The 24327-nt window shown below is 46.5% G+C and overlaps 1 protein-coding gene across 1 annotated transcript; it reads left to right on the top strand.

Moving 5' to 3' along the window:
• The first annotated feature begins 573 nt into the window (after positions 1–573).
• LOC140515179 (glycine receptor subunit alpha-4) lies at positions 574–23147 on the top strand. The gene is made up of 9 exons (XM_072625730.1): positions 574–644; positions 4255–4388; positions 4779–4846; positions 5313–5536; positions 6079–6161; positions 7177–7317; positions 10635–10849; positions 16315–16464; positions 22857–23147. Exons 1-9 carry the CDS (start codon positions 574–576, stop codon positions 23145–23147), a joined length of 1377 nt encoding a protein of 458 aa, XP_072481831.1.
• Positions 23148–24327: the final 1180 nt, after the last annotated feature.

The following is a 24327-nucleotide window of genomic DNA, read 5'->3' as shown; positions in this document are numbered from 1 at the left end:
ACACCTAGCACACCTCCCAGCGCTGAGCCTTAGCAGTCCAAGCTCCTCCCCAACACAATGACATGCTCTGAACCCCACTCCAGCTGCTGGCTACTGTGCCTTTAAATTGCTGCTTTCAGAGGGTGTATATGGGGGGAGGTAGGAGGGAGGGAAAAATCTTCCTCCCAATCTCCCTCCTCCCTCCCCTCCAAGATTCTCCAGGGTTCGGAGAGTGATCGCTGCCCAAAGAGGATCCCTCCCAGCTTCCCAGGCAGCCAGGGCCCTCCCTCCCCAGCCTGGCAGTCCAAGGCATCGAAGCAGAGTCATCTATGACATGATTATCTAAATGAGGACAATTGTAGCCCCCAACCAGTGAGGACAGGGGAGGAGAGAAGAAAAACAAGGAGAAGGAAAGAAGGAAGAGAGAAGAGGAAGAGAGGAGAAGACAGACCAAGTCCCTGGGCTTTGGAAACAGGCTATGTCTAGGCAGCCCAAGTTGGAGGAGGGCGTCTGACTTTTGACATTCCCAGTGGGGTTTTCCTCTCTTGCCTCTGAAGCAAGGGAAGAAGGTAAGGGCATCAGTTGCTCTAAGGAATGAAAACTCTTACTCCTGGAACCCTCTCCTTCCTCTTCTTCTGGACCCTACAAGAGCAGGTCCTACTCAGGTGAGCAGAGCATGGGTTAGAGCATGTGGTTGCATGAATAACAAAACCCCCAAACCCAATCTCACCAGAGATTGTATTTCCAAGGGATGGTGACTGGGGTCCCCTGGGGATTCTGGTCACAGTGCTTCCATCTAAGTTTATGGGAAGCTGAGAGCCTAGTGACTCCCTGAGGAATTGGAGCCCAAGGGACTCCAACAGGGATGAATGAGCTCCCAAGTGGGATGGCACTGTCTAGGAAGCTACTGCATTTGGCTAGGAAACTTGGCTGTAACATCGGCTAGTCAGAATGAGTATGCTCCTGGACATCTCCCCTCAACCTCTCCTCTCACAACCAGGCACCCAGCAACATTCACTGAAGGCAAAAGGAAAATCACATATACTAGCTAGGCAAAGGGTTCCTTCTCTTCACTGAGGAACAAAGCCCACATCTGGAGGAGTAGAAAATGATAGGACACCCCCCTCCTTGGCTTGGGGACTGCCTGTACATCACTAGTATGGTCCCTGGGGTTGAAATAAATAGGACTCACTCCCTGGGAGGGGACAAAATACTTCCCAGAGTCTCCCAGTAAGTATCCTTGCTTGTTTGCAGAATGGGTGCTGGGTTAGAACTGGAAGAAACTCTGTACTTTTAGGAGATGAGTGGCAAAAAGGGGATGTGACTAGGGACAGAGTGGACTGGAAAAGGTACCTCAGGAGCCCCTGTGTGTGTGTCCTCCCTCAAACCCCTCTCCATGCTATACATCACTATGGCTGAGATCCTTCCCTCCCTAAACACATCTGCTGGCCCCTCAGGCAGCCAGAGAGCATTGAAGAGCCAACTTCCCAAGCGTGTGAATGAGGAGTGATGCTTCGGTGGGCATCCCTGCTCCCAGCCTTGATCCTTCCAGTGAGGGGCTGGCAGCTTTCAAAACTAAGACTCCAGCTTCCTCTTGGAGGAATTATTTTTAGAAATATAGAAAGTCAAATTTGGCATCAGGGCTCTTAGAGGTCATTTAGTATAGCCCCTTTTTATTTACACAAGGAGAGGAACTGAAGGCCAGTGACAAAGGACTTGCCCAAGGTCACACAGATGGCTAACAAAAGGGCTAGTACCCCCCAGGGCCTTCTATGAGCATGGGCTTCAGTTCTGCTACTCCCTAACTCTTCTCTGCCACAGGGACTTTCTAGGAATAGAGGTGACTAGAATGCCTTAGGGACACTGAGTGCCCACCTCTGGTGAACTCTGGGCCTCCCTGATCAATTCCAAGATTTCTGCAGCAAGAAACCTGAGAGGAAGAGACCAAGGTAATCCTGCTAACAGGGTCAGGGAGAGCTCAGACCTGAGTGGGGACCAAGGTGGAACTCTTTTCACAGGAAGGCTCAGTGTCCATGTGGTAGGAAGGTAGCCAGCAGTGCCTATGGCACCTGAGAAGTGAGCACCTATTTCTCCTTTGTTGTCACCTCCGCCTTCTTCCCTTGGTTTCCAGAAGGCATCTCTGGCCACCTGTTCCAGCAAGCTTGGCCCTCAGTTCGTCAGTGGTGTGTGGAGGGGTAGAGATGCCAAGCACAGACTGTTATCACATGAAGTAAGGGGGTAGAGAGAGAAAGAGGGGCAATCTTCAGAGAAAAGGAAGACATTAACCTCTACTTCTCATGCATCTTGCTGTACCCATGGTGCTGGATGGCTGAGGGTGAGGCGCTGTTGGGGCCCAGAAGAATGACCATCCCCAGGACTCTCAGAACCTACCATGGTTGCTACTGTGATGATAGTGAGAAGAGCCTTTTGTGGCTAGCAGGTTGGCAGCCCTCTCTGCTGCCCAACACCTTTGTATCTGAAGGTGTTGCTGAGCCCATGGACACTACTGAAAGGCAACATGGTAAAACACAGGATTTGGAGTTCAAGTCCCACCTCAAGCCTGAACCTGAGTTCAAATCCCACCTCAGATGCTTATTAGCTATGTGGTCCTGGGCAAGTCTCTTAAAAATGAGGGCGTGGATTTACTGCCCACTAAATCTATGATACTATTCCATCTTCATTGGCAGGAATATGGGTGGATTGGGGGGATTAGGATGCTCAGAGAATGGCCTTGTCAGGAAAGGTGGGCTCTCAGGACAGGTGTTAGAGGAAGCCCAGGTCCCCAGAGCCACCGCCCTGTCATCAGCCCCGGGCTGGAATGGAACAGAAAGTGAGTAAGAAAGCAAGTAAAGGGCTGCCAAATAGCCTGGAGGCTGGGATAGGCAATCTCTACACTGGCTTCTGCACTGCATGGGCTAGAAACTAACAAAGCAAAGCTAGTCTTTGTCTCACCACCCCCAAGATACTTCTGCCACATTTGGCCTAGGCACAGCCAGTCAGTTAGGTGGGCTTGCCCAGATGCTTCAGACTCTGACTCTCAGGTTCCATCTGACCCTTCCATAGGCAAACAGCAACATCCTTGAACCCCAGGCCAGAGGTTCTTGTTCAAGTCAAAACTGCTGAGGCTTTCAAATTTGTCCAACAGGGCACTCTCTGGGGCTAACACCCCCAGCAATTCTGCCTTTTCTCTAACTGCTCGTGACCCCTGAGCCTCTAGAAGGAGACTGTCCATGGGTTCTCTGGGAAGCCCCTGCCCTTAGGCTTGAAGAATGAGAGTTGGAAAGGATGGGTGAAGTCACCTGGTTTACTTCTGTCAGTCAATCTGGAACTTCAGCCTGAGTTCTGAGGTCAAATAAACAAGCCCAGTCCACTAATTGTCGGGAAGTGCTTCCAGCCACGCAGCCTAACTTTGCTTGTGTGCAGCCAGCTTCCTCCCATTACTGCTCCTGACTTGGCCCTGTGGGACCACAGGCCAGTCATCATGCCCCCTCCAGAGCTCCTCTTCTCCAAGATAAACATTCCCATCCTCCTTAATAAATCCAGCTTCCTCTGTATCCTGGTCAACCTTCTCTGGATACACTCCAGCTGGCTTTTCTTAAATAACAAAGTTGGGAGAAGGGGATGGTTTAAGGGGAAACAAGAGCTACATTTGGGACATGTCCCACCAACATCTCAAACTCAACATCAGGCATTTGGAGTCATGAGACTGGAGCTCAGAAGAGAGATTAGGGCTGGATAGATGAGTTTAGGAATCATCTGTGTAGAGATGATAATGTACCCAGGGAGTATATGAGGGAAATGACATAGAGAGAAGGGAAGAGGGCCTAGGCCAGAGCCTTAGGGAATACCCACATGTGGGGGAAGGAGAGAGAACAAGAAGGCAGAAGAATCAGAAGAGATCCCAGCACATGCAGAGGCAGGGGTGGTCAACAGTGACCAAACTTGCAGAAAGGTCAAAGGATGAATCACGGTGCTGCAGAATCAGGAGTTGGGGCTCACCTTGGAGAGAACGGTAGAGGAGCTGAGTCCGAAGCTAAATTCTGAGAGACTGAGTGAATGAGCGGAGAGAATGGAGAGGCGTGTGGTTATGAGTGAAATATGCCTTTTCTTTGTATGCTCCCAAAGCACTTTCAAGGGAGGTTTGGCTCTCTCCGGGTTGCAGCCTGATGTACATCAGCTATTCATGGTTCACAACCTCAGGAGCAAGGCTGAGCAGAAGCAAGGGGGAAGGGGGAGAAACGTTTAGCCCACCAACAGTCAACCTCCTTTCACTAGGTTGGCTTCAGGGAAGGAGGAAGTCAAATCTGCCTCCAAGAGCACTCCTAAGCCCATGTCACCCTCTGATTTCCTGGACAAGCTCATGGGACGAACTTCTGGGTATGACGCTAGGATTCGGCCCAATTTTAAAGGTAAATTGCCTTTGGTTTTTCCAGGAGGCCTGAGGACACACTAGTGTCCAGCCAGGGCCTCTGATTTCTAGCAACATCAGAGGGAATGGTGGTAAAGGTAGTAAAAAGTGGGCTTCTCTGCCTATCCTTGCTCTCACAAGCTCAATGCTGCCCTCAGTCCCCTATGGATCCCTCCCAATCATTGCCATCTCCCCCAATCCTTTTCCATTCCCATCACTGCCCCTCGCCTTAGCTTCCCCTGCTCAGCTATCTCTATACCTTTGGGAGAAGACCCAGAAAGGCAACAAAGGAGAAGAAAAGAAAGAGTGGAAAGAGGGAAAGGGAACTCATTGACTGACTCTATTGTCCCTTAAATGATTCTGTAATGACACTGTGATTCGGTGTCCTCAGGGCCCCCCGTGAATGTGACCTGTAACATCTTCATCAATAGTTTCAGCTCCGTCACAGAAACCACGATGGTAAGTGACACTCCCCAATTGCCAGTTCCCCCCATCCCCCCTTTTGAGGCATGGATCTCCCTTAGATGTCAAGCCTTTCTTCCTTTCTCTTTTCTCTTTCTGACTTTGTGGCCAGGAGCACAGGCTCTTTAACAAGACTGGTGTGTGGATTCCCCAAATTGAAAACTTGCTATTCAAACCCTCAGAGACCTCAGGTCCTATGGCAGGAGGCAGACACTACAGAGTCCTCTATGTCTAAGCATCAGGGGATCAGAAATTCAGTGGGGCAGCTCAGTTCAGCCCAGTCCAGCCCCCTTCTCCAATGGGAAAGTCCAACTTTCCTGATGCTTTAAGCACACTTCCATGTAGAGATTCTGCTGCCCTTTAGAGATCTGCGGGAACCTCAGGCTGACCCTGCAAGGCCATGTCAGGTTGTTCCAGTTGCATCTGACGAGGTTGTTTCTTCCCCTTCTTCTTCCCCCCTAAGGATTACAGAGTGAATGTCTTCCTTCGTCAGCAGTGGAATGACCCACGCCTAGCATATCTGGAATACCCAGATGACTCCCTGGACCTAGACCCCTCCATGTTGGACTCCATTTGGAAGCCAGACCTTTTCTTTGCCAATGAGAAGGGTGCCAACTTCCACGAGGTGACCACTGACAACAAGCTGCTTCGGATCTTCAAGAATGGGAGTGTGCTCTACAGTATCAGGTGTGGACCAGAATGGGAGAGGGAACCCTTGGGGAGAGAAAAATGAGGGGGAAAAGGAAAGTACAGATCAAGAGGAAAACAAAGGATCAGCAATTCCTTTGTTTGTTTGGAGTGGGTTAGTTGAGGCTGTTGGGTTGAAGCTGGGTGGGGCATGTACAGCATAAGGATGGTTGTACCAACATCACCACTACTCCTCGTCGTTTGTCAGGGCAACGCATACAAGCCAAAAGCAAGAAGGCACACCAGGGAGGTGGAGGTCGAAACAATATTGTTTTTTTCTCTCTACACTGATAAAGTGGGTAAAGTGCTACACCTGGAGTCAGGAAAATATGGGTTCAAGTCTAGCCTCTGGCATTTGCTAGTTGTGTGACCCTCCAGTCAGCCTCAATTTCCTCATCTGTAAAATGAGAATAATACCTGCAGCATTCACTTCACAGATTACCATTAGACTCAAATGACATAACGTATTAGAGATTCCTTTACAAACTTGAAATTGCTTTATCAGTATTCGTGATCCTTATTATTATGTCTGCTCCATTCAGGCTAACTCTTGTCTTATCATGCCCAATGGACCTCAAGAACTTCCCCATGGACATCCAGACGTGCACAATGCAGCTAGAAAGCTGTGAGTACTTGTGGACCAATGAGGTACAATTGGAGGGGTACCCCTACGTGTCTCCCCATCAGCCTGCTATAGGGCCTAAAATCCAAGATCAAATGCAAATGTGGTCTTCTGAGAAAGAGACTTGGGAAACAAACATTCCCCAAGGTGAACTGTGACCTGAAGAGGAAGGGAAGACAATGTCTAGCGCCTAGGACCCTGCCCTGTCCTGGTGGGGCACAGTAGTAGAGGAGCTCACTAAAGGGTAAGGGGGAGGGATAAATCCCAATTGCACTTGCTTACAATCGTACCTTGGCCTACCCTGTACCTCTAACACAGACATTTACATAGCTATGAGGTATGACCTCAAAGTAGAAGCTGAGCAGGGTTGAGATATGTGGATCACGAGATCTATCATATGTCTAGGACTCATATGGGAAGTGTGTGCTGTCAGCCTATGTTCATTGCAACCATGTACAATGGAGCATGGAGGTCTTGTACCTATGCCCACTGTGTAGTGTGGTTTGGTCAGACATCAGCTATTTCCATGTCCCAATTGCCAGGTTCCATATACAGGCTTTGTTTTGTGTAAATTGGATCCCTGTGGGAGGTGGGCTTTAGGAAGTCCTTGCTCTGAAGCTGATCCTACAGAGCTTGCATGTGGTACTCGCCACACATGCTCACTCAGTCAGGTTTCGGATATCCAGGAAGCACTCATCTGTTCACTTTGACATCCTTTCAAAAGGATATCTACTATCTGGGACCCTCTCTGGAATGGAGAGGGCAAGCTGAAGAGCTGGATGTTGTAGCTTTCTCTTTCAGAGGTCCTAGATATCACATGGGAGAGATTCTCCTAAAAAGCCTTGTTCAAGTGAACAAGAAATGCCTAACCCTTATGCCTTATGCAGCATTAGCCAAGACAGCCTCTTCCATGGCTCCCACCACACACACACACACACACACACACACACACACACACACACACACACACACATACACACACTGTGAGGCCCCTGATCCTTTGTCTCTCCTCTTTCAGTTGGTTATACTATGAATGACCTTGTGTTTGAGTGGCTAGAAGATGCCCCAGCTGTGCAAGTGGCTGAGGGGTTGACTTTGCCCCAGTTTATCCTGAGAGATGAAAAGGATCTCGGCTACTGCACCAAATATTATAACACAGGTAAAGCCCAGAACACCTCACTAGCTCTGGACGAAGGGGACTAGGCTTGGCCACTGGGGCCCATAATGACCTCCCTGGCTTCAGGATAAACAGACATTTAGAGCTAAGTAGCAGAGAATAATCCACTATGTTCTGGGGATCAACAGAATAGGTGGGGTCAAGGTAATGTGCCCAATGCCCCAGTCATGCCCAGCTAGGAGGCAGAGAAGCTCCTTCAAGTGTCTGTGGTATATTGAAGATGAGGGGCAGACTCTACCCAGCAGAAATGAAGGTTGGGGCTTTGGCCTCCCCATGATTACCAATCATCTGTTCCTGACGACTTCTTGACTGAGCCCTAAAGTATAACACCCAGAGGAATTCCAACTAGGCAGGTAAGAGAGAGAATGGAAAAGAGAGAGGGCCCAAGGTCAAAAAAGAGCTTGATAACTCATCATCCCATAAGCCCAGCATAAGAAATGGCAAGGAGAATCTGGGAAAGCCCATAAGAATCTGGGATCAAAAAAATCAAGTTAAAGGGAGGAGTGGGCAGAGCCCGAGGTAAGAGGTCTCCATTCCAGAAAATGGACAAGATTGGCAAGAGCATCTGACACTTCCCAGGGACAGGGGAGTCCTGGTCATATCTCCACCAGAGCTAAAGAACAAAGGTGGTCTCCTGCCTCCTCTTCCATCCAACCAACCACACCTTCCCACAAGTTGCTCTCCAAACCACCAGGGAGTCAAATTCAATCGATTTTCAAAACAAACAAATGAAAACTAACAACCAGGGAAATAGGTAAGGCTCCTATACAAGAGATCTGGCTACCAGTGAGTCAGCTGCTGTTGGAAAATTGGACTGGGAAGGTCTAAGCCCATACAGAGATGCCTCTGGTATTTGAGCTGCATTGTCCTAGTGACTTGGGCTCCTTAGTGCCCCCTAGTAGAATCTGCATTGGCTATGGGGAGTAAGAGGTGAGAAGCATTTATTAAGAAGTGACCATGTGCCAGGCAGGTATTGTGCTAAGCCCTGGGGATCCAAAGAAAGACAAAAGTAAGGGCCCTGTCCTCAAAGAGCTCCAAGTCTAATGGGGGAGACAATGTGCAAGCAACTACATACAAACAAGATATATCCAATATAAATGGGAGGTTGTCTGAGAAGAGAAAGTACTAAAGAGGACAGGAAGCCAAGAGGCAAAGGTGAGGAGGGAGAATGTTCCAGGAATGCAAAGAGGTATGGAGTCTAGAGATGCAGTGATGTGAGTAAAGAGAAGCAAGGAGGTCACTGTTATGGGATTATACTCTGTGGGAGAGAGTAAAGTGTCAGAAGGCTGAAAAGGTAGGATGGGGTTTGAAGCCAAACAGAGGATTTGCTATTTGATCCTGCAGGTCAGAAGGAGTCACTAGAGTTTGTTAAGTGGAACAGGGATAGGGGGAGAGATGATGGTATCTGTGCTTTTCCCCTCTGGCAGCTGAGTAGAGAATGGATTTGCGTGGGGAGAGATTTGAGGTAGAGAAACCAGTTAGGAGGTTATTGTGATGCTCCAAGTATGAGATAACGAAGGCCTGCACCTGGATGGCAGATGTGACAAGGTTTGACAATAGGTTAGATATGTGGTGAAAGTGAGGGCAAAGAGTTGGGATAATACTGAGGTTGTGAGCCTGGATGACTGGAAGAATGGACTAATAGAATGATGGAGAGCCCTAAAGAGGAATTGGGAAGTGGAAGAGAGGGAAAGGGCTGAAGAGAAAGAAGATGAGATCCGTCTTGGACAAATGGAATTTGAGATGTCCAAGAAGCAGCTGGTGACATGAGATGAGAGTGCAGGACAGAGATTAGAGTTGCGTTTTGATATCTGGGGATCGTCTGCATAGGGAGGAAAATGGAGTCCACATGAGCCAATGAGATGGCCAAGTGAAATAGTATAGAGGGAAAAGAGCCTCAAAGGATATGCGCAGTTAGAGGGCATGACTAAGATGAATAGCTAGCAAAGAGACATTGGAGCAGTCAGACTGGTAGGAGACAAGAGAGGTTGCAGGGTCCCAAAAACCTAGGCAGGAAAGCAGAGAATATCCAGGAGGGAAGGCTGATTGCCAGTGTCAAAGGTTGAAGAGAGGTCAAAAAGGATGAAGGCAATTAAAAAATCTTTGGTAACTTTGGAGAGAGCAGTATCAGTTGAATAATGAGGTCAAAAGGCAGATTGTAGAAGGTTCAGAAGACAGGGAAAGGAAACAAAGTACGTGTAACCAACTGAAGATGGATTTTTTTACAGGAATTAAGCTGAGAAGGGGAGGAGAAACACAAGACTGTAGCTAGTGAAGATGATCAATTCAAATGAGGATTTTTTAAGAATGCAAGAGAAATGGGCAAGTTTGTAGGTATCAGAGAAGGAGTCAATAGATGGGGAGAGATTCAAAATGAAAGACAGAGGGAGAGAGTGGTAGAGGGATGGATCTGCTAGAGAAGAAAGAGGAGGGGAATGGAACAAGAGAACACATAGAAAAATTTGCCCTGGCAAGGAGAAGGGCCTCCTCTTCCCAAGAGACAAAGATAGTGGAGAAAATAGTGAGAGAAGATGTCTGGGTAATTCGGGATGAGGAGGAAGGGAAAAGAAGGAGCTCTCAGAAGATGGCCTTAGTGAAGTGTGAATTAAGGTCCTTGGCTGGGAGGATGGGGTTGGGGAAAGAGTGACAGGAAGGGTTTGAGAAGGGATAAAAAGGTGTGGAAAAACTACTATAGTCAGTGGGATAGCAAATTAATTACAGAGGAATTGCCTTTCAACAGTGAGAGCCCAATTGAGATTATATAACATAAATTTGTAGTGGACCCAGTCAGCACAACTTATAATCGTCTCCATCTCCCTTCAGCAGCAATTTTGGTAGCAAAGAGGCCTCCAGCAATCCTGAGATAGCAAGTTGCACAGAGCTAAGGGTCTGGATCACTGTTTACATGACTCAGAGTCAAAGCAACAAGTCAACAAGCATTTATTAAGTGCTAACTATGTGCCAGGCACTGAGTTTCTTGGAGGACCCCAGGTCACCCCTGTGAGGGTATATGTAGTGAGACTGGGACAGAAGACACAGAATTGTGAAGACCTTAGTCATACATGGCATTTATCCACTAATATTCCAGTGTCAGCCATGGAAGTAAGCACTGACCCATAGGCCTATGGCCTAATTAGCTCAATGTGGCTGCTTTTCTTTGATCTATTTGATCTACAGGAGGGAGACAGAAAGAGTATGGGAGGTGCCATGTTGAGTCTGGCCCAAAGAGAGATAAGGCTATTGCCAGAGAGTTATAGGCCACAGGGGGCATCTGGGGCTAATCATCTCTTTTCTGGCAGGAAAGTTTACTTGCATAGAGGTGAAGTTCCACTTGGAGCGCCAGATGGGCTACTACCTGATCCAAATGTACATCCCTAGCCTGCTCATCGTCATCCTGTCTTGGGTCTCCTTCTGGATCAACATGGATGCCGCCCCTGCCCGGGTGGGCTTGGGAATCACGACGGTATTGACGATGACTACCCAGAGCTCAGGCTCCCGAGCTTCTCTACCTAAGGTGAAGGGATGCATTGGAACATAGCTTTGCACAGGCTATTTCTCAGCTAGCTCATGGTCTTACATTGGCCCATGTTTGAATTCAACTCAATCCTGGTTCAATGAACAAACATTTACCAAGTATTTATCACATATATTCATGAATTAACTTGATGTGATAGGTAGAGGGCCAGCCTTAGAGTCAGGAAGACTGGGTTGAAGTGCTATCTCTGAGACACACTGGCTGTATGACCCTAGATGAATTGTTTTGCCTCTCTGTATTCTAAGCCAATGGTGTCAAATTCAAATGGAAACAGATTCTTGTTGGTTGTCTAGTGACTTAGAAACCCACAAATTAATATTATCTAGGTTGAACTATATTTTTATTCGCTTTGTTAAACATTTCCCAATTACATTTGAGGTTACACTTGGGAGTTTGTTGGTGGTTGGATACCTCTGCTCCAAGGCTCTGAGTGGCAGAGGTGTTGATCTACATTGTTAGAAAGAGTTTCCCTATACCAACGAGATCCTAGGTCCAGACAAAGATAAATAGTTACGTGCATGGTCCCATTCTTTGGGAAGGGGAGTTGCTATTTAGGATTAGAAATGCTAGAGTTGGGTAGCAGAAAAGCTCAATGTTTAGGATCTTCCTGGTCCAGTCAAAGGAGGAAATTACAGATATTATAGAATTTTAGACTTTTAGAACTTGAGGGGACCTTAAAGTTCATTGAATTCAAGCCACTCATGCCTTATTGATAAAGGAGCTAAGACCTAGAGACGGGCAGTTATGCCTTATAAGCAAAAGCATTAGACCCAAAAGATTGCAGTTATTGCAATGGGCTTTGGGGTCATCTCTCCACAATCACCACAATCTCTGTTGTCCATTTCTCTAAGTCAAAGCAAATTCCAAAGGGATTGTACAAATCCAGATGTTCTGTTGGAATTTTGTTGTCATAAATATTACTCGAAGGAAGTGGGTCCCTGGCTAGTGATTGGAGCATGTTTTGGTCACCCAAACACTTATTGTTATGGGACCCATTCCAATGAGATTTGCCTGCTATCTCCAGTCCTTATGAAGGGAATTCAAGGACCCCTATGGTCAGAAAGACCAAGAGTAAATAAATCTAGTGACTTGATCAGATAGGTTACTCTTGTACCTGTCTATTAACACAGCCCTGGGCCCCTCCCAGTCCCCAGCTTTCCAAAGTCCAGAGAGGTATTATCAGGGAGGTATAAATGGGAGGCAGGGAGAAGTGAAGGAGTCTCCCAGGGCCTCAGGTCGGTGATGTTCTTTGATGAGCAGAGAAGCTCACTCCATGGAAATGCCCCCTTGGTTAATATGGAGAAAGCGGGCTCAGATATTTTAAAAAGAAAATTATAGCCCTAGTGTATAGACCTAAAAGAGTCAAGTAAATGCCTTGGTGATTTTGCAAAATAAATAAATAAAAGGTACTAGATGGAAGGAATGGAAAGATAGAGGTAGTTATACATCAAGGCAAGAATGCAATGGGAGAGTATAGAAAGGAGACTTTGGAATTCTGAGATGAACTGGCCAGGATTGTGTATGGCCTTCTTAATGAAACATCTGCTGGCCTTCCTGAACAGCTTCAGATTGAGTCACACAGAGTTCAAGGTTAAAATAATGGAAAAGGGGGTACAGAGCAGTTAGACTTCAGCTGGACCCAATCGGGCAAGGTGGAGGTGATAAAAGTGGCATAGTTGTTGGTGCTGCTGAGGCAAGCAAGTCAGCACCTAGACATCCATAGCCTGCCCACCCATCCAGTGAGTTGCCTGGGTGGAAAAGCAAAGTAACGATGATACAGTGTAATCAAAGGGGAAATTGTGGACAGAGATTCTAGACAGGGAAAAAGAGGCTAGGCTCTGCTAGGGAGAAAACAGACATGAAGAACACATTGTTCCCTTCTCTGTTTCTTGAGCTGTTTCACTGTTGAGATCGAAAGTGCTGCAGTCTCTACCTCAGGCTTGCCAAAAGAGCTCCCTTTTCCGGTCCCCTCCTGTGAACATACGCAATCCATCTGCTCCTAGAAACCACTTACTTTGTTTTCTCATTTGGAAGGAAATGGCTTTTTCTTACTCTTCTTCTCCTTTTTTTGTAGTGTTTGGCACCTCCTGGCCAGATTCTAATGGCTTTTCTTTGGCTCTGTTGGCCAGAAAGCAAGCCACAAATGTGCACCCCAACCCAAAAGTGCGAGGAGGGAGCCTTTTCTTCAGGTCATTCCTTACGAGTGGCTATTTCCACTACTCTAGGACCAAAAAAAGCATTCTGTCCTCCATGCCCAGGTCCCAATGTGGCTTGTGAAGGACAGGGCCAAGGTCTATCCCTAAAGGGCTCCAGGGATTTTTACTTTGAATGAAAGGGCTTTGAGGGGATCATAGAGAAAAATGTGAATGGTACTCCAATGCTGGGGAAGGCTGGGGTTAGGAGAGGAAAAATAGAGAGAATTTGCTCCCAGGATTCTTCCAATCCACCTAACGTAGTCACTGACTTTGATCCCTCTGAGTCCTTGGCCTCTGTTAACTTTCATAGTCACTGATCACAATAACCCAGGTAAGAGCACCAGAAGCCCAGGATGTATCTCCTCCTCTCTCCCCCAGAGTCAAAGAGTTGAAACAGGGGATTGGGTGAATGAAGGAGAGGGGCAGGTAGCCTAGGATCTAGATGATGAAGACACCTCCACCACTGGTCTGGCTCTGAGAATCAGGAAGTTTTATCTGTAAATGTATAGAACTATAAATGTAAATACATAGAGGAGAAAAACCTCTGTGGCACAGAGAAAAAGACATGCAGATGTTCTGGAGTGAGCAATAAAAGGAACTAGGACTAGGAGAAGACAAACTACAAAAGGAGAAGGGTGCATCAGGAGTACAGCAGAAGGACCAGGGCATTGGGAAACCTAGATCTGGGCTAAGCACTAGAGAGTGTACAGTTCCTTACCATCTAAGATTTCCCAAATCTTGCCTGACACCTTCTCATCATTTAATCTCCATCAGCATTGACTGAGGCCCCAGAGCAGTACTTGGCACTAGGATTAACTGCTAGTGACATCAGACAACAATGCTACCTTTTAATAGATGGAAAAGTAGAGATAAAGTGACATGCAGTACTATTCAGGGTCACACGGCAAATGGGTATCTCAAAGTGAGAACTAACTTCCTCATTTTAGAGATTATCTAATCCAATTGCCTCCTCTTACAAACAAAGAAACTGAGGCCCAGAAAGTTCAGCAACTTGCCCAAAGTCGCACAGTAAGTAGTTACTAAACATATTACATATCAGATCCTGGCTTCAAGCCTATTAAGCTAAACTCCCAAATGGGATCTTGAGTTTTGTGCTTTAGCTTCATTGACTGGAGTATATAGTAAGTGAGAGGGAGTGATATGAAATAAGTCCAGAAAGGCAGGATGAAGCCAGACTATGAAAGGGTTTAGTCGCCAAACTGAAGAGTCTATATTTTATCCCAGAGACCATAGGGAACCACTGAAAATTCTTGAACAGGGGAGTGACATGGTCAGACCTGTACTTCAGGAAGATTCTTTTTGTTGTCCAGAATAATTGTGAGATTCTTTCTAAGGGAAATTCAGGCTGGTAAAATCTAGGGAAACCAGATAGTAGGACCAAGGCTAGCAAGAAGCACTACGGTACAGTGGAAAGAAGACTGGCTCTGGAGTCAGAGATTGTTGTTGTTCAGTTGTTTCAGTTCATGACCCCATTTCTTGGCAGAGATACTGGGGTGGTTTGCCATTTCCTTCTCCAGCTTATTTTTCAGATGAGGAAACTGAAGCAAACAAGGTAAAGTGACTTGCTCAGGGTCACACAGACAGTAAATGTCTGAGGCTGGATTTGAACTCAGGAAGATTAGTCTTCCTGACTTCAGGCCTAGTACTCTATCCACTATACCACCCAGCTACTCCAGACCAAGATACCTTTTCCTCTTAGAGAACTTCTAATGGTAGAGATGAATTATCAGATGATAGGAATATTGGCTGGAGTGGGGGGGTGGGGGTGGGCAGAGAAAGGTTTACTTCCTGCTTTGTTTAAATTAATGGAAATCATTATTTCTCACTTCTACTCCAAGCTCTACCTCTTCCCCAGATAACTAGCCAGTTTAATTCAGTGAGGCAATCCATTTTTGATGCAACTACTATGCGCTAAGCTCTAGGAATATAAAAACAAATTGAAAAACAATCCTTGCCTTCAAAGAACTTGCATTCTGCAGTGGGGAAGGGCACAGCATGCAATATGTAAATAGATAAATAAAAATTTATGCAAATAGCAAGCAGTGGAGAGGAGGGAGACTAACCTTTGGAAGAAGTGATCAGAGCAGATCTCATGTAGGAATTAGCTTGAACTGAGTTTTGAAGGAAGTTAGGGATCCCAAGGAGTAAAAGTAAAGAGGGAGCACATGCCAGGAATGGGCACAGCCTGTGTAAAGATACACATGTATTCCCCGAGGTGGGAGGTGGGGGTGAAATGTCATATCCAACTAGTTTGGCTGGAATATAGAAGTTGTCAGAGGGAGTAATATGTAATCAGTCTGGAAACACAGGTCTTTTTAAATGCTAAATAGAGCATTGCTTCCTAGAGGCAATAGGGAGCCACTGAAAATGCTTGGGGGAGAGAGAGACAAGGTCAGCCACAGTTTCTTATGGAGGAAAAAATATGGAGGAATGGGATCTGCCTATGAAAAAACCTAGCATGGTGTCTTCTACATAGCAAGTGCCTAATAATTATTGAAGGGGGAAGGGAAGGGAAGGGAAGGGAAGGGAAGGGAAGGGAAGGGAAGGGAAGGGAAGGGAAGGGAAGGGGAGGGGAGGGGAGGGAAGGGGAGGGGAGGGGAAGGGAGGGGAGGGGAGGAAAGGGGAGGGGAGGGGAGGGGAGGGGAGGAGGTGGATATGGAGGAAAAAGTAAAAGTAAGGAAATAAGAGAAAATTCAATGATAAAATGAAGTGATCCATTCAAAAAACAAATTGAACTGAATGATCTCTAAAGTCCTTTCCAACCTCAATGTTCTATGAATCTGAGAGCTGGGAGATGAGATTCTCGTCCTGGTTGTAACTAACCAGTTATGTGACCATAATGGTTACTCCATTACTCCAGTAAGCCATTTCACTTTGATACGTCTTGATATAAGAGAGATAAACTCCATGGTTAGCTCTCTGTTTTCTCATCTATAAGATGAGATAAGGGATATTGTGGGGACCAGATAAAAGCATGGATATTCAGTGCTTTGAGAAGTAGAAAGCATCTTGATGCTTCCATAATGGTAATACTCTTAGTTAAGAAAAGGGCAGCAGGAACAAAGGGAAATAGATGGAGGAGAGATGTATGAACACACATGGACAGTGATACATGTTTTTGAAAACATCTTTTTTTAAAAAAATGAAACCAGTTGAGAATGAAACGAGGGAGTGGAACGAGGGGTAGGAGGCAGGGAATCCCGATGGACGCCCAAGTCGGTGTTGCAGGTGTCCTATGTGAAGGCAATCGATATCTGGATGGCGGTCTGTCTGCTCTTTGTATTTGCTGCCCTGCTGGAGTATGCTGCTGTGAACTTTGTCTCCCGCCAACATAAGGAGTTCATGCGCCTTCGAAGGAGGCAGAGGCGCCAGCGCATGGTGAGTATTCCCATTTGCAACCCAGGGTGCCAAATACCACCATCTCTGTCCTTTTTTGCTGACCTTCTTCATCCAGCTTCTGACACTTTCTTATCCACACCAGGGACTAGGAGATTAGTTTGGGTGTTTTCCCACTGAAAGGACCCAGGCCATTTTAGCATCAGCTATCTCTGGTGTTGGTCAGAAGGGACAAAATTCTTTCCTCCTTTAATGGTTAGCAGAGCACCTATCTGGCTACATTGGTGACAACCTCACATTCAAATGTCTCACTAATGTGGGGCTCTAAGCAATGGTGTTTAGTGGAAAGGACGCAGGAGTAGAAATCATGAGATCTATGATAGAGGCCCAACTGCAACATTGGATAGCTATGTGACCTTGGGCAAGTCGCAGTTTGTAAGACTGGTTTCTTTTATCAATACAATGCTTTCCAAGGTTGCTGGGAGGCTGAAACTATAAAATGCTACACAAAATGTGGAAGGTTTTCTTGCTAGTGTGTCATGCTGCCCCCAAGTGATTGTGTGGCTTCTGGTTGATCACTCCCCCTCCTCAGGCCCCTGGGGTGCTCCTGTTTGCTGCAGGCTATAGCTACTAGATGGGAATTCAAGGGCCAAAAAGCATCTTTCGAGGTGAAATGTTGCTGAAGGAACTCTATAACCCCCTTGGGTCTAAACTCTGCCAACTTGCCCTGCTCTGGATAAAAGCTTTCATTATGGCCCCTGGAGGAGAAACAGAAGCAGTTAGACTAGGGATATTCTCTGGCATTTCTGTTCTTTGTTCCCTTTTCTCCCAAGGAAGAAAAAAAAAGTAAGTTTCCACCTGGGAGAACCATTAGATGGACTGTGTTGTCATGACAACAGAGATGGCCTCTCTCCATCCCTCTCTGGAAAGAGGCACTTGTGATCACCTGACAATCTGGTCCCCCATTCCCCCTCCCTGCCCCAGAGCCAGGGTGTTGGGGGGGGGGGGAGTTGTGTTGTCATGACAACAGAGATGGTCTCCCTCCTCTACTTTTAGAGAGCAGAATGTCAGTTATGTTGTTATGACAACAGATGCATTCCTGAGACACTCTTCTGGGAAGGAAGTACAAAATGATGAACAAAGGAAAGAACCTTGGTTGTTCTGTGCTATGGGCTGATTGCCTGGTGCAGAGGGGCAAAAAGATTTGGTTTGTTCAGGACCAACTAGCCTGCTAATAACCACTTAGCTCTGCCACGATCTCACAGCTCTCACTCTGCCTGATCTAAAGGTGACCCCTGGGGATCCAATGGCAAGTTAAGGACCCCAGTCTGCCTGGGGAAGGAGACTCAGTCTATGGTGTGATCATGTCTATGCCAAATCCCTTTCCCTCCCACCACAGGGGTTTTTCTCCTTCTTCCTTCTCATCCTCCTGCTCAATGGGTCTGATCTGTCCTCTGCTAGCTAACAAACTCAATCAAAAACTCGGAATGCTGGCCTTGGTTTGGGATTCACTGTAGACAGTCTCTTAGCCTTTCTCTTGTACTGTTCCTGGGTTCTTACCACCCATTGTCTCTTTCCTCCATTATCAGAACCCTGGGTGGGGCGCCCTCTCATGGTCAAATTCATTCTGGCACTTCCCCATAATTCATTTTATGTAGGAATTAAAGCTGACTGATAGGCCCCTAGTTCTACAGCTGGGAGGGACCCCAGAGAAGGAAACTGAGGCCCAGGGAAGGAAAGGATTTGCTCAAGGTCACACAAGTAGTAAGAATCACAGCTATGGTTTGAAACCAAGTCTTCCTGTCTCCAGGTAAATTAATCAACAAATATTACTTACTAGATCAAGTAGCAGGTACTGTGCCAATCTGGGGATACACAAACAAAAAAATTAAATAGAACTTGCCTGTTCAAGGAGTTGGGCAATGCTGGTGGAAAAGAATAAGCATTTATTAAACATCTACTATGTGTCAGGCACTGTGGTAAGCATTTTACAAATATTATCTCTTATTATATTATCACAACTCTGCGGGTGGGGGGAGGTAGGTGCTGTTATCATTCCCATTTTACAGTTGAGGAAACTGAGGTACACCAAGGGCAGGTGACTTTCCCAGGGTCACACAGCTAGTAAGTGTCTAAGGCCAGATTTGAATTCAGATCTACCCGACTCGAGACCCAGTGTTCTAGCCACTGAGCTACCTAGCTGCCTCTACGTTCTAAGTCCCACGCTCTTTCTAGCATGTCACATTTCCTTTCCTAATTTTCAATTCCAGACTAAGGTACTCCCATCACCACTGCCTTTTGGACCTGCCCATGCCAATCCCTGCTCCTCTAAGAAGATCTAGACTGGGCTGGTAAAAGGACAGGAAAGGAAGATGATAGTAGAAGCCCTAGGCCTCCATCTTTCTCATACCAAGACATTTCTTCCATAAAACTGAAGCCTGTGGCAGAGCCCTGTATCACTCACCTGTCCTGTTTGCCCCCCAGATGTTGGAGTGAAAAGTGGATGAGCCAGTTAGCTAGCTTAGAGTCCCTCTGGCAACAGACACAGATTGCTGGAGTTTGTCTCAGTTCAGAAGCCCCAGGCCCAGGCAAGGCATTATAAACTCATCTCTGCTCCCCCTTCCCCAATTGCTCCCACCTCCCAGCACCCCAGGATCACCCTTCCCAACAAACGCTCCCAGTGAAGTCACACTACTCTGTCTGTTCCACTGAGCAAATGAGCTAGCAGCCATGAAAATGCCTTGAACCATGGGCCTGGAAGTGTCCAGGCTCTAGGCAAAGACTATCCTAAACATGACCAGGGCCAGCTGAGGTCTGGGCCCCTTTCTCGGGGGCAGGCGGGGGTTTTCAGTGGTTGTCCTCTTCAGCCACCACTTAGCCTCATTAGGCCATTAGAATGGAAGCTGCTTGAGGCAGGGACTGGTCTTGGTCCTCCTGGTTCCTGGCACCATGGACACAGTGGCTGCTGAATGGTATTGGCTGGAATTCTGGTTAGAAAGTGCTCTGTTCCCGAAGCCAGGTGGAACTTGCCAGGTGTGTGCTGTGCTTGGCACCATGCTGTCCTCACCACATCTGTACCCCTGTGATGTCCACCAATGTCCTTTACTTCCTTCAAAAATCAGGCAGACTCACCTCTGTCAGGAAACCTTTCAGGATTAACTTTGAATTACCATGCTTTCTCTGTAGTCTCTGCTTACTTATAGGCTGCTTTCTGGCTTATGTTTTTTAAAAGACAGTGAGTTCCTCAAGGAGATCAATAATGTCCATATTTTTGTGACCTCTCCCTTCCCGCAATGCCTAATGACAGAAACTGGCACTTATATAATACCTTAAGGTCAGCAAAATATTTTTCATACATTATTTCATTTTACTCTCTCAACAATTCTATAAGGTAAGAACTAGTTACTATTCCCATTTTACAGATGGGGAAACTGAAGGTCAGGGAAGTCACCTGGCTTGCTAGAAAGTGTCCCTGTGCTCTTTCTGCTTGTCCAAGACAGATTGATTAGTTCATCAGAGAATGTGTCTTGTCATGCAGAGAAATCTAGTTGGGAGCCGTGAGGGTCTTCCAACACACTGCCAACCTCCCGCAGAGGTCCTGGAACGCTTGGTTCCTCTCTCCTCACCTCCCCCTTTCCCCCACTCCCAGCAGCGGCTGCTCACAAGGTACACTGAACTCTGTCTTCTCCCCCTCTTCCCACCCCAACAATACACACACACACATACACACACCAGGTCAAAAACCAGGAGGATGATGGGCAGGCAGGCCAAAGCTCTTGGGGATTCACTTTCTCTCTCTTCCTCTTCCCTCCTGATTTAGAGCCACCAGATCTCATTCTGTGGCTCTGCCTTTCAGCCCTTGTCCACTCTCCCACCTCTGAGGGTGTAAAGGCAAGGGGGATCAGGCTCCCATGGGCACCCTGACTCTGCATTCTGGGAACTGTGCCCACTGCTCAGGGTTGTCTGCTTCACCTGCGAGATGGCAAAAGGAAATAATCAAGTCCAGACCAGGAACGTTGAGCTGGGTTTTTCTCCTTCAAAGTATTTTGCTAACAGACCCAGGAACTCTACAAAGTGGGTGAATCAAGGGAATCTAGAGGACCCACAATCAGGAATCACTTCCTTTACTTCTTTCTTAACCTAAAAATGACTTTGGAGGGATCCAAGTTTCTGGGCCTCAGTTTCCACATCTCTAAAATGGGAATCAATATTAACTTTATTGTAGGAATAATGTAAGGTTTTATTGGAGCAAGCTGCTAGGAGATCTTTGGAAGTGAGTATTACAGAAATTCAGGAAGTAGTCTGGTAATTCTCTGGGGATTACTGTAGGAAACAAAAATATCTCCCTACCTTCCCTTTGGGGAGCAAAGTCTGGGTACTATACAACAGCTCAGTAATCCTGCAGATATTTTCTAGCTTCTCTCTAAGTAGGCCTGATCATGTCATACTTCTTTCCCCAAGAACTTTCAATGGCTCCCCATTGCCTCTGGAACAAAATACAGACTCCTTGGCCCAACCTTTCGAACCCTTCACTATATGGCTACACTCTGCCTTTCTACCCTGATGCCGTATGACTTCTCTTATTATACTCTACATTCCAGCCAAATTGGCCTGTACACTGTTCACTGCATGTTTTTGCATGGGCATGTCTCTCCTTAATTTTTAAACAGGGAATACTGAATGTCTTCATTACCAGGGGCATAGGATGACAGATTTCTGACTGGAAGTACCCTTAGAACCCATCTAATCCAAACCCCTCAGTTAATATATGAGGAAACCCAGACACAAGGTCATACAGGTAGCAAGTGACAGAAGCAAGATTTGAACCCAGGTCCTCAGATGCGAAAGCCAGTAAGTGATCTTTTCACTCCTCCATAATGAACATCGACTATCGTACCAGTCTTTGTGTAATACAGATTATTGAGGCACATAGAACTATCCTTCTCCCTCCCCCTCCCAGACAACTGGGCTTTATGAGTGCTTGTGTCTGCTTTTTGTAGTTTTTCTGTCTCACCCAATCAATCATTCAACATGTATTAAGCACCTACTATGTGTCAGACACTTGGCTAAGCTCTCCTCCCTCCATGTCAAACTGGCAGCTGTCATTTCTTACCCCTTTCATCTACTCATGCATTTTGAGCTGAAAGGGAGACCATTTATATACACACATTCTCACATCCTTTTTTATTTTAGGAAATTGAGGCCCAGAGAGGTTAGGTCATTTGCCCAAGCTCACACTGGTTGTACATACAGCCAGGATTCAAATTCAAGCCCTCTGACTTCAAATTCACTATTTTAACAGATGGAGTGTCTCAGTCTATGGTGTCCCTTCTCCCACCCACCCAAGTTGCTGCTTCTATTCTGCTGTGAGCTGGGAAACCAGACAACCAAACTTGTTATAAGTATCACGTTGTTGCAATGAGAGTCATTGGAACCTGAACAAGGAACTGGGTGTTTTTTCTTTGAGTAGAATGAATGAGCTTCAGTGTATAGACCCTAGGAAACTTCTTTGAGCTGCTGCCATGGATCAGTTCGTTGCTTTCAGAGAATTAAGGTTGCATGAGAATTGTATTGTGTGGATTTTATAGATACCATGGTGATGTGTCCATAATGATGTGGACATCATGTGAATAATGTATGCATTGTGTAGGCTGTGGCTTCTCTGCGGGAATTAGCTGAAATCCATCTGGAGCTACCCAATTGACCCCACGGAGCTCATTGGGTGACCATTTGGGGGGTGTTCAAATCTCTTAGGTCTAGGAGGCTCATGGAGCACAGAGCTGAAGGGAGGGAACCTGACAGTCCAACTCAGGTGAAAAAATCGAAGTCCAGAATCAAGTCAGGAAGTATCTGATGTGGGATTTGAACCTAGGTATTTCTAATGCCAAGTCCAATACTCCACCCATGCTGTTTTCCCTTGGAGCTTTGGTTTTGAGATAGAACCCCCGACCAGGTCGAATTTGACTTCCTTTCTTGATCTATATGCCATCAAAACCATATTCTCAAAAGCCTAAATGTTCCCTAAGTAACATCGTCCAATAAGTTTCATCGTTCTGCTTATCACAAATTAGAGGAATCTGGGGATTTATGATACCTTCGGACATCCTTCAAAATGGCTCAACACTTCCATTAGTTTTGAATGTCCCTAAGTATTTCATGGTAATTATTGTGATGATAATTACTATGAACTTTTAAAGGGGGGGCTGCAAATAGGAGAATAACATAGACTATGCTAATGATGGATAAATGCATAGACTATCCACCATCCAACCCAAGTGCTTGTATGTACATTACTAAGTCTAATGCAGACATAGAGATCTATATCTTGACATGCTATGTGCATATCTATACATGAGGAACAGATGTGCACAGTCTGGTCACTGGCCCTATTGTGATTTCAAACTCTGCCTGCCTTTTCTCACTTGCTCCTACAGGAAGAAGAGGTCACCCGAGAGAGTCGATTCTATTTCAGGGGCTATGGCCTGGGCCACTGCCTGCAGGTCAGGGATGGAGGTCCCATGGAAGGCTTAGGTATTTATAGCACCCCACCCCCAGTCCCTCTCCTGAGGGAGGGGGAGACTGTGCGGAAGCACTATGTGGACAGAGCCAAACGAATTGATACCATCTCCCGAGCAATCTTCCCCTTCACATTCCTCATCTTCAACATCTTTTACTGGGTTGTCTACAAAGTTCTTCGATCAGAGGATATCCACCAAGCACCATGAAGAGGGAAGGGCACTCACAGGTAAGCCTCCAGGAGGGAGGCGAGGCTGTCACCTTCTGTCAGCCTGCATCAAAACTTGGACAGTTCCTTGACCTCCCATCCAGAGTACCCAACTACCAGCCTACTAGTTACATGGGTATATGCTGCTGTTGCTGCTGCATGGTGACAAAAGTGGCTTATCTCTTCAAATTCAACCAAGTTCCAAACTCACTCATCCTCTCTTCAAGTTAGGGTCTGCCCTAACTTTTCCTGGGACTAGCTAATAAGGTCTTCTTTCTGTTCCAAAGGCTCATCTTCCAACACTCCATTAAGGGAATACCCAGGTCCCTAATGCTAAAAACCATAGGCTCTGTCATCTCATCCCAGTCCACCTTCACCCCAGCATGGCCTTACAGGGATGCTGTGTCCTCTTTCCTTATCACCTGAACATGGTGCATCCTACCCATCCTAAAGCATGGAAATGAACAGTGTGCCCATATAGAAGGAAGGGAAGCTGACAGCCTTTTCACCACCCACTTACCACAGAACATGACTAGAAAGTCTTGCATTGAACTAGGGTAATCAACTGAGAGATTTTCACAAACATTAGAGAACCCAACACTAGGCACAGAAGGGGGTGGTACTCTAGACTTCTGGAAAAATCTGATCTTGACAACCCAGACAGGCCTCATCATTTAACACTCCTGGAGTCTCCTAGCTCATCTGCTGTTCCTGAAGGCCTTTATCCCTTAAGAACTAGCATGGTGACAGTCGCTTTGAGTTGCCAAAAAGAAGCAATATTTTTTCAAGGAACTGCTTGATCTTACCCAGTGGCACTTGTAACTTTGCATAAGAAACCAGGCCTGTGTCAACGTGTGCCTGAAACCCTAGGAATTGTGGGAAACAGAGACTGTCCTTGGAGAGTTTTGTGTTTGCTTTTTTATTCCAAAACCCAAACTCTTTGATATCCAAAACTCTCCTCCCTTGTGCCGACATCACCAAAAGATGCACCTGGCCTCTTGGCTGCTGACTTCATCTCCTGCTGTTGGGTATGAGTTAAGACCTTGAGATCATGCCCTCCTTTTGGCAAAGAGTTCACAGCAACATTCCAACCCTGTCCTGGACAGAGTGACATCCAAGGTTCCTGAGCAGGAATGGCATGTAATGGTTACTACGCTGTGCCAACAGGATCATGTCAACCT

This window comes from Notamacropus eugenii, chromosome X, assembly GCF_028372415.1.
Source record: "Notamacropus eugenii isolate mMacEug1 chromosome X, mMacEug1.pri_v2, whole genome shotgun sequence".
NCBI classification, from domain to species: domain Eukaryota; kingdom Metazoa; phylum Chordata; class Mammalia; order Diprotodontia; family Macropodidae; genus Notamacropus; species Notamacropus eugenii.
Note: the sequence above shows the minus strand (reverse complement) of the source record. Positions and strands in the feature narration are given on the sequence as shown.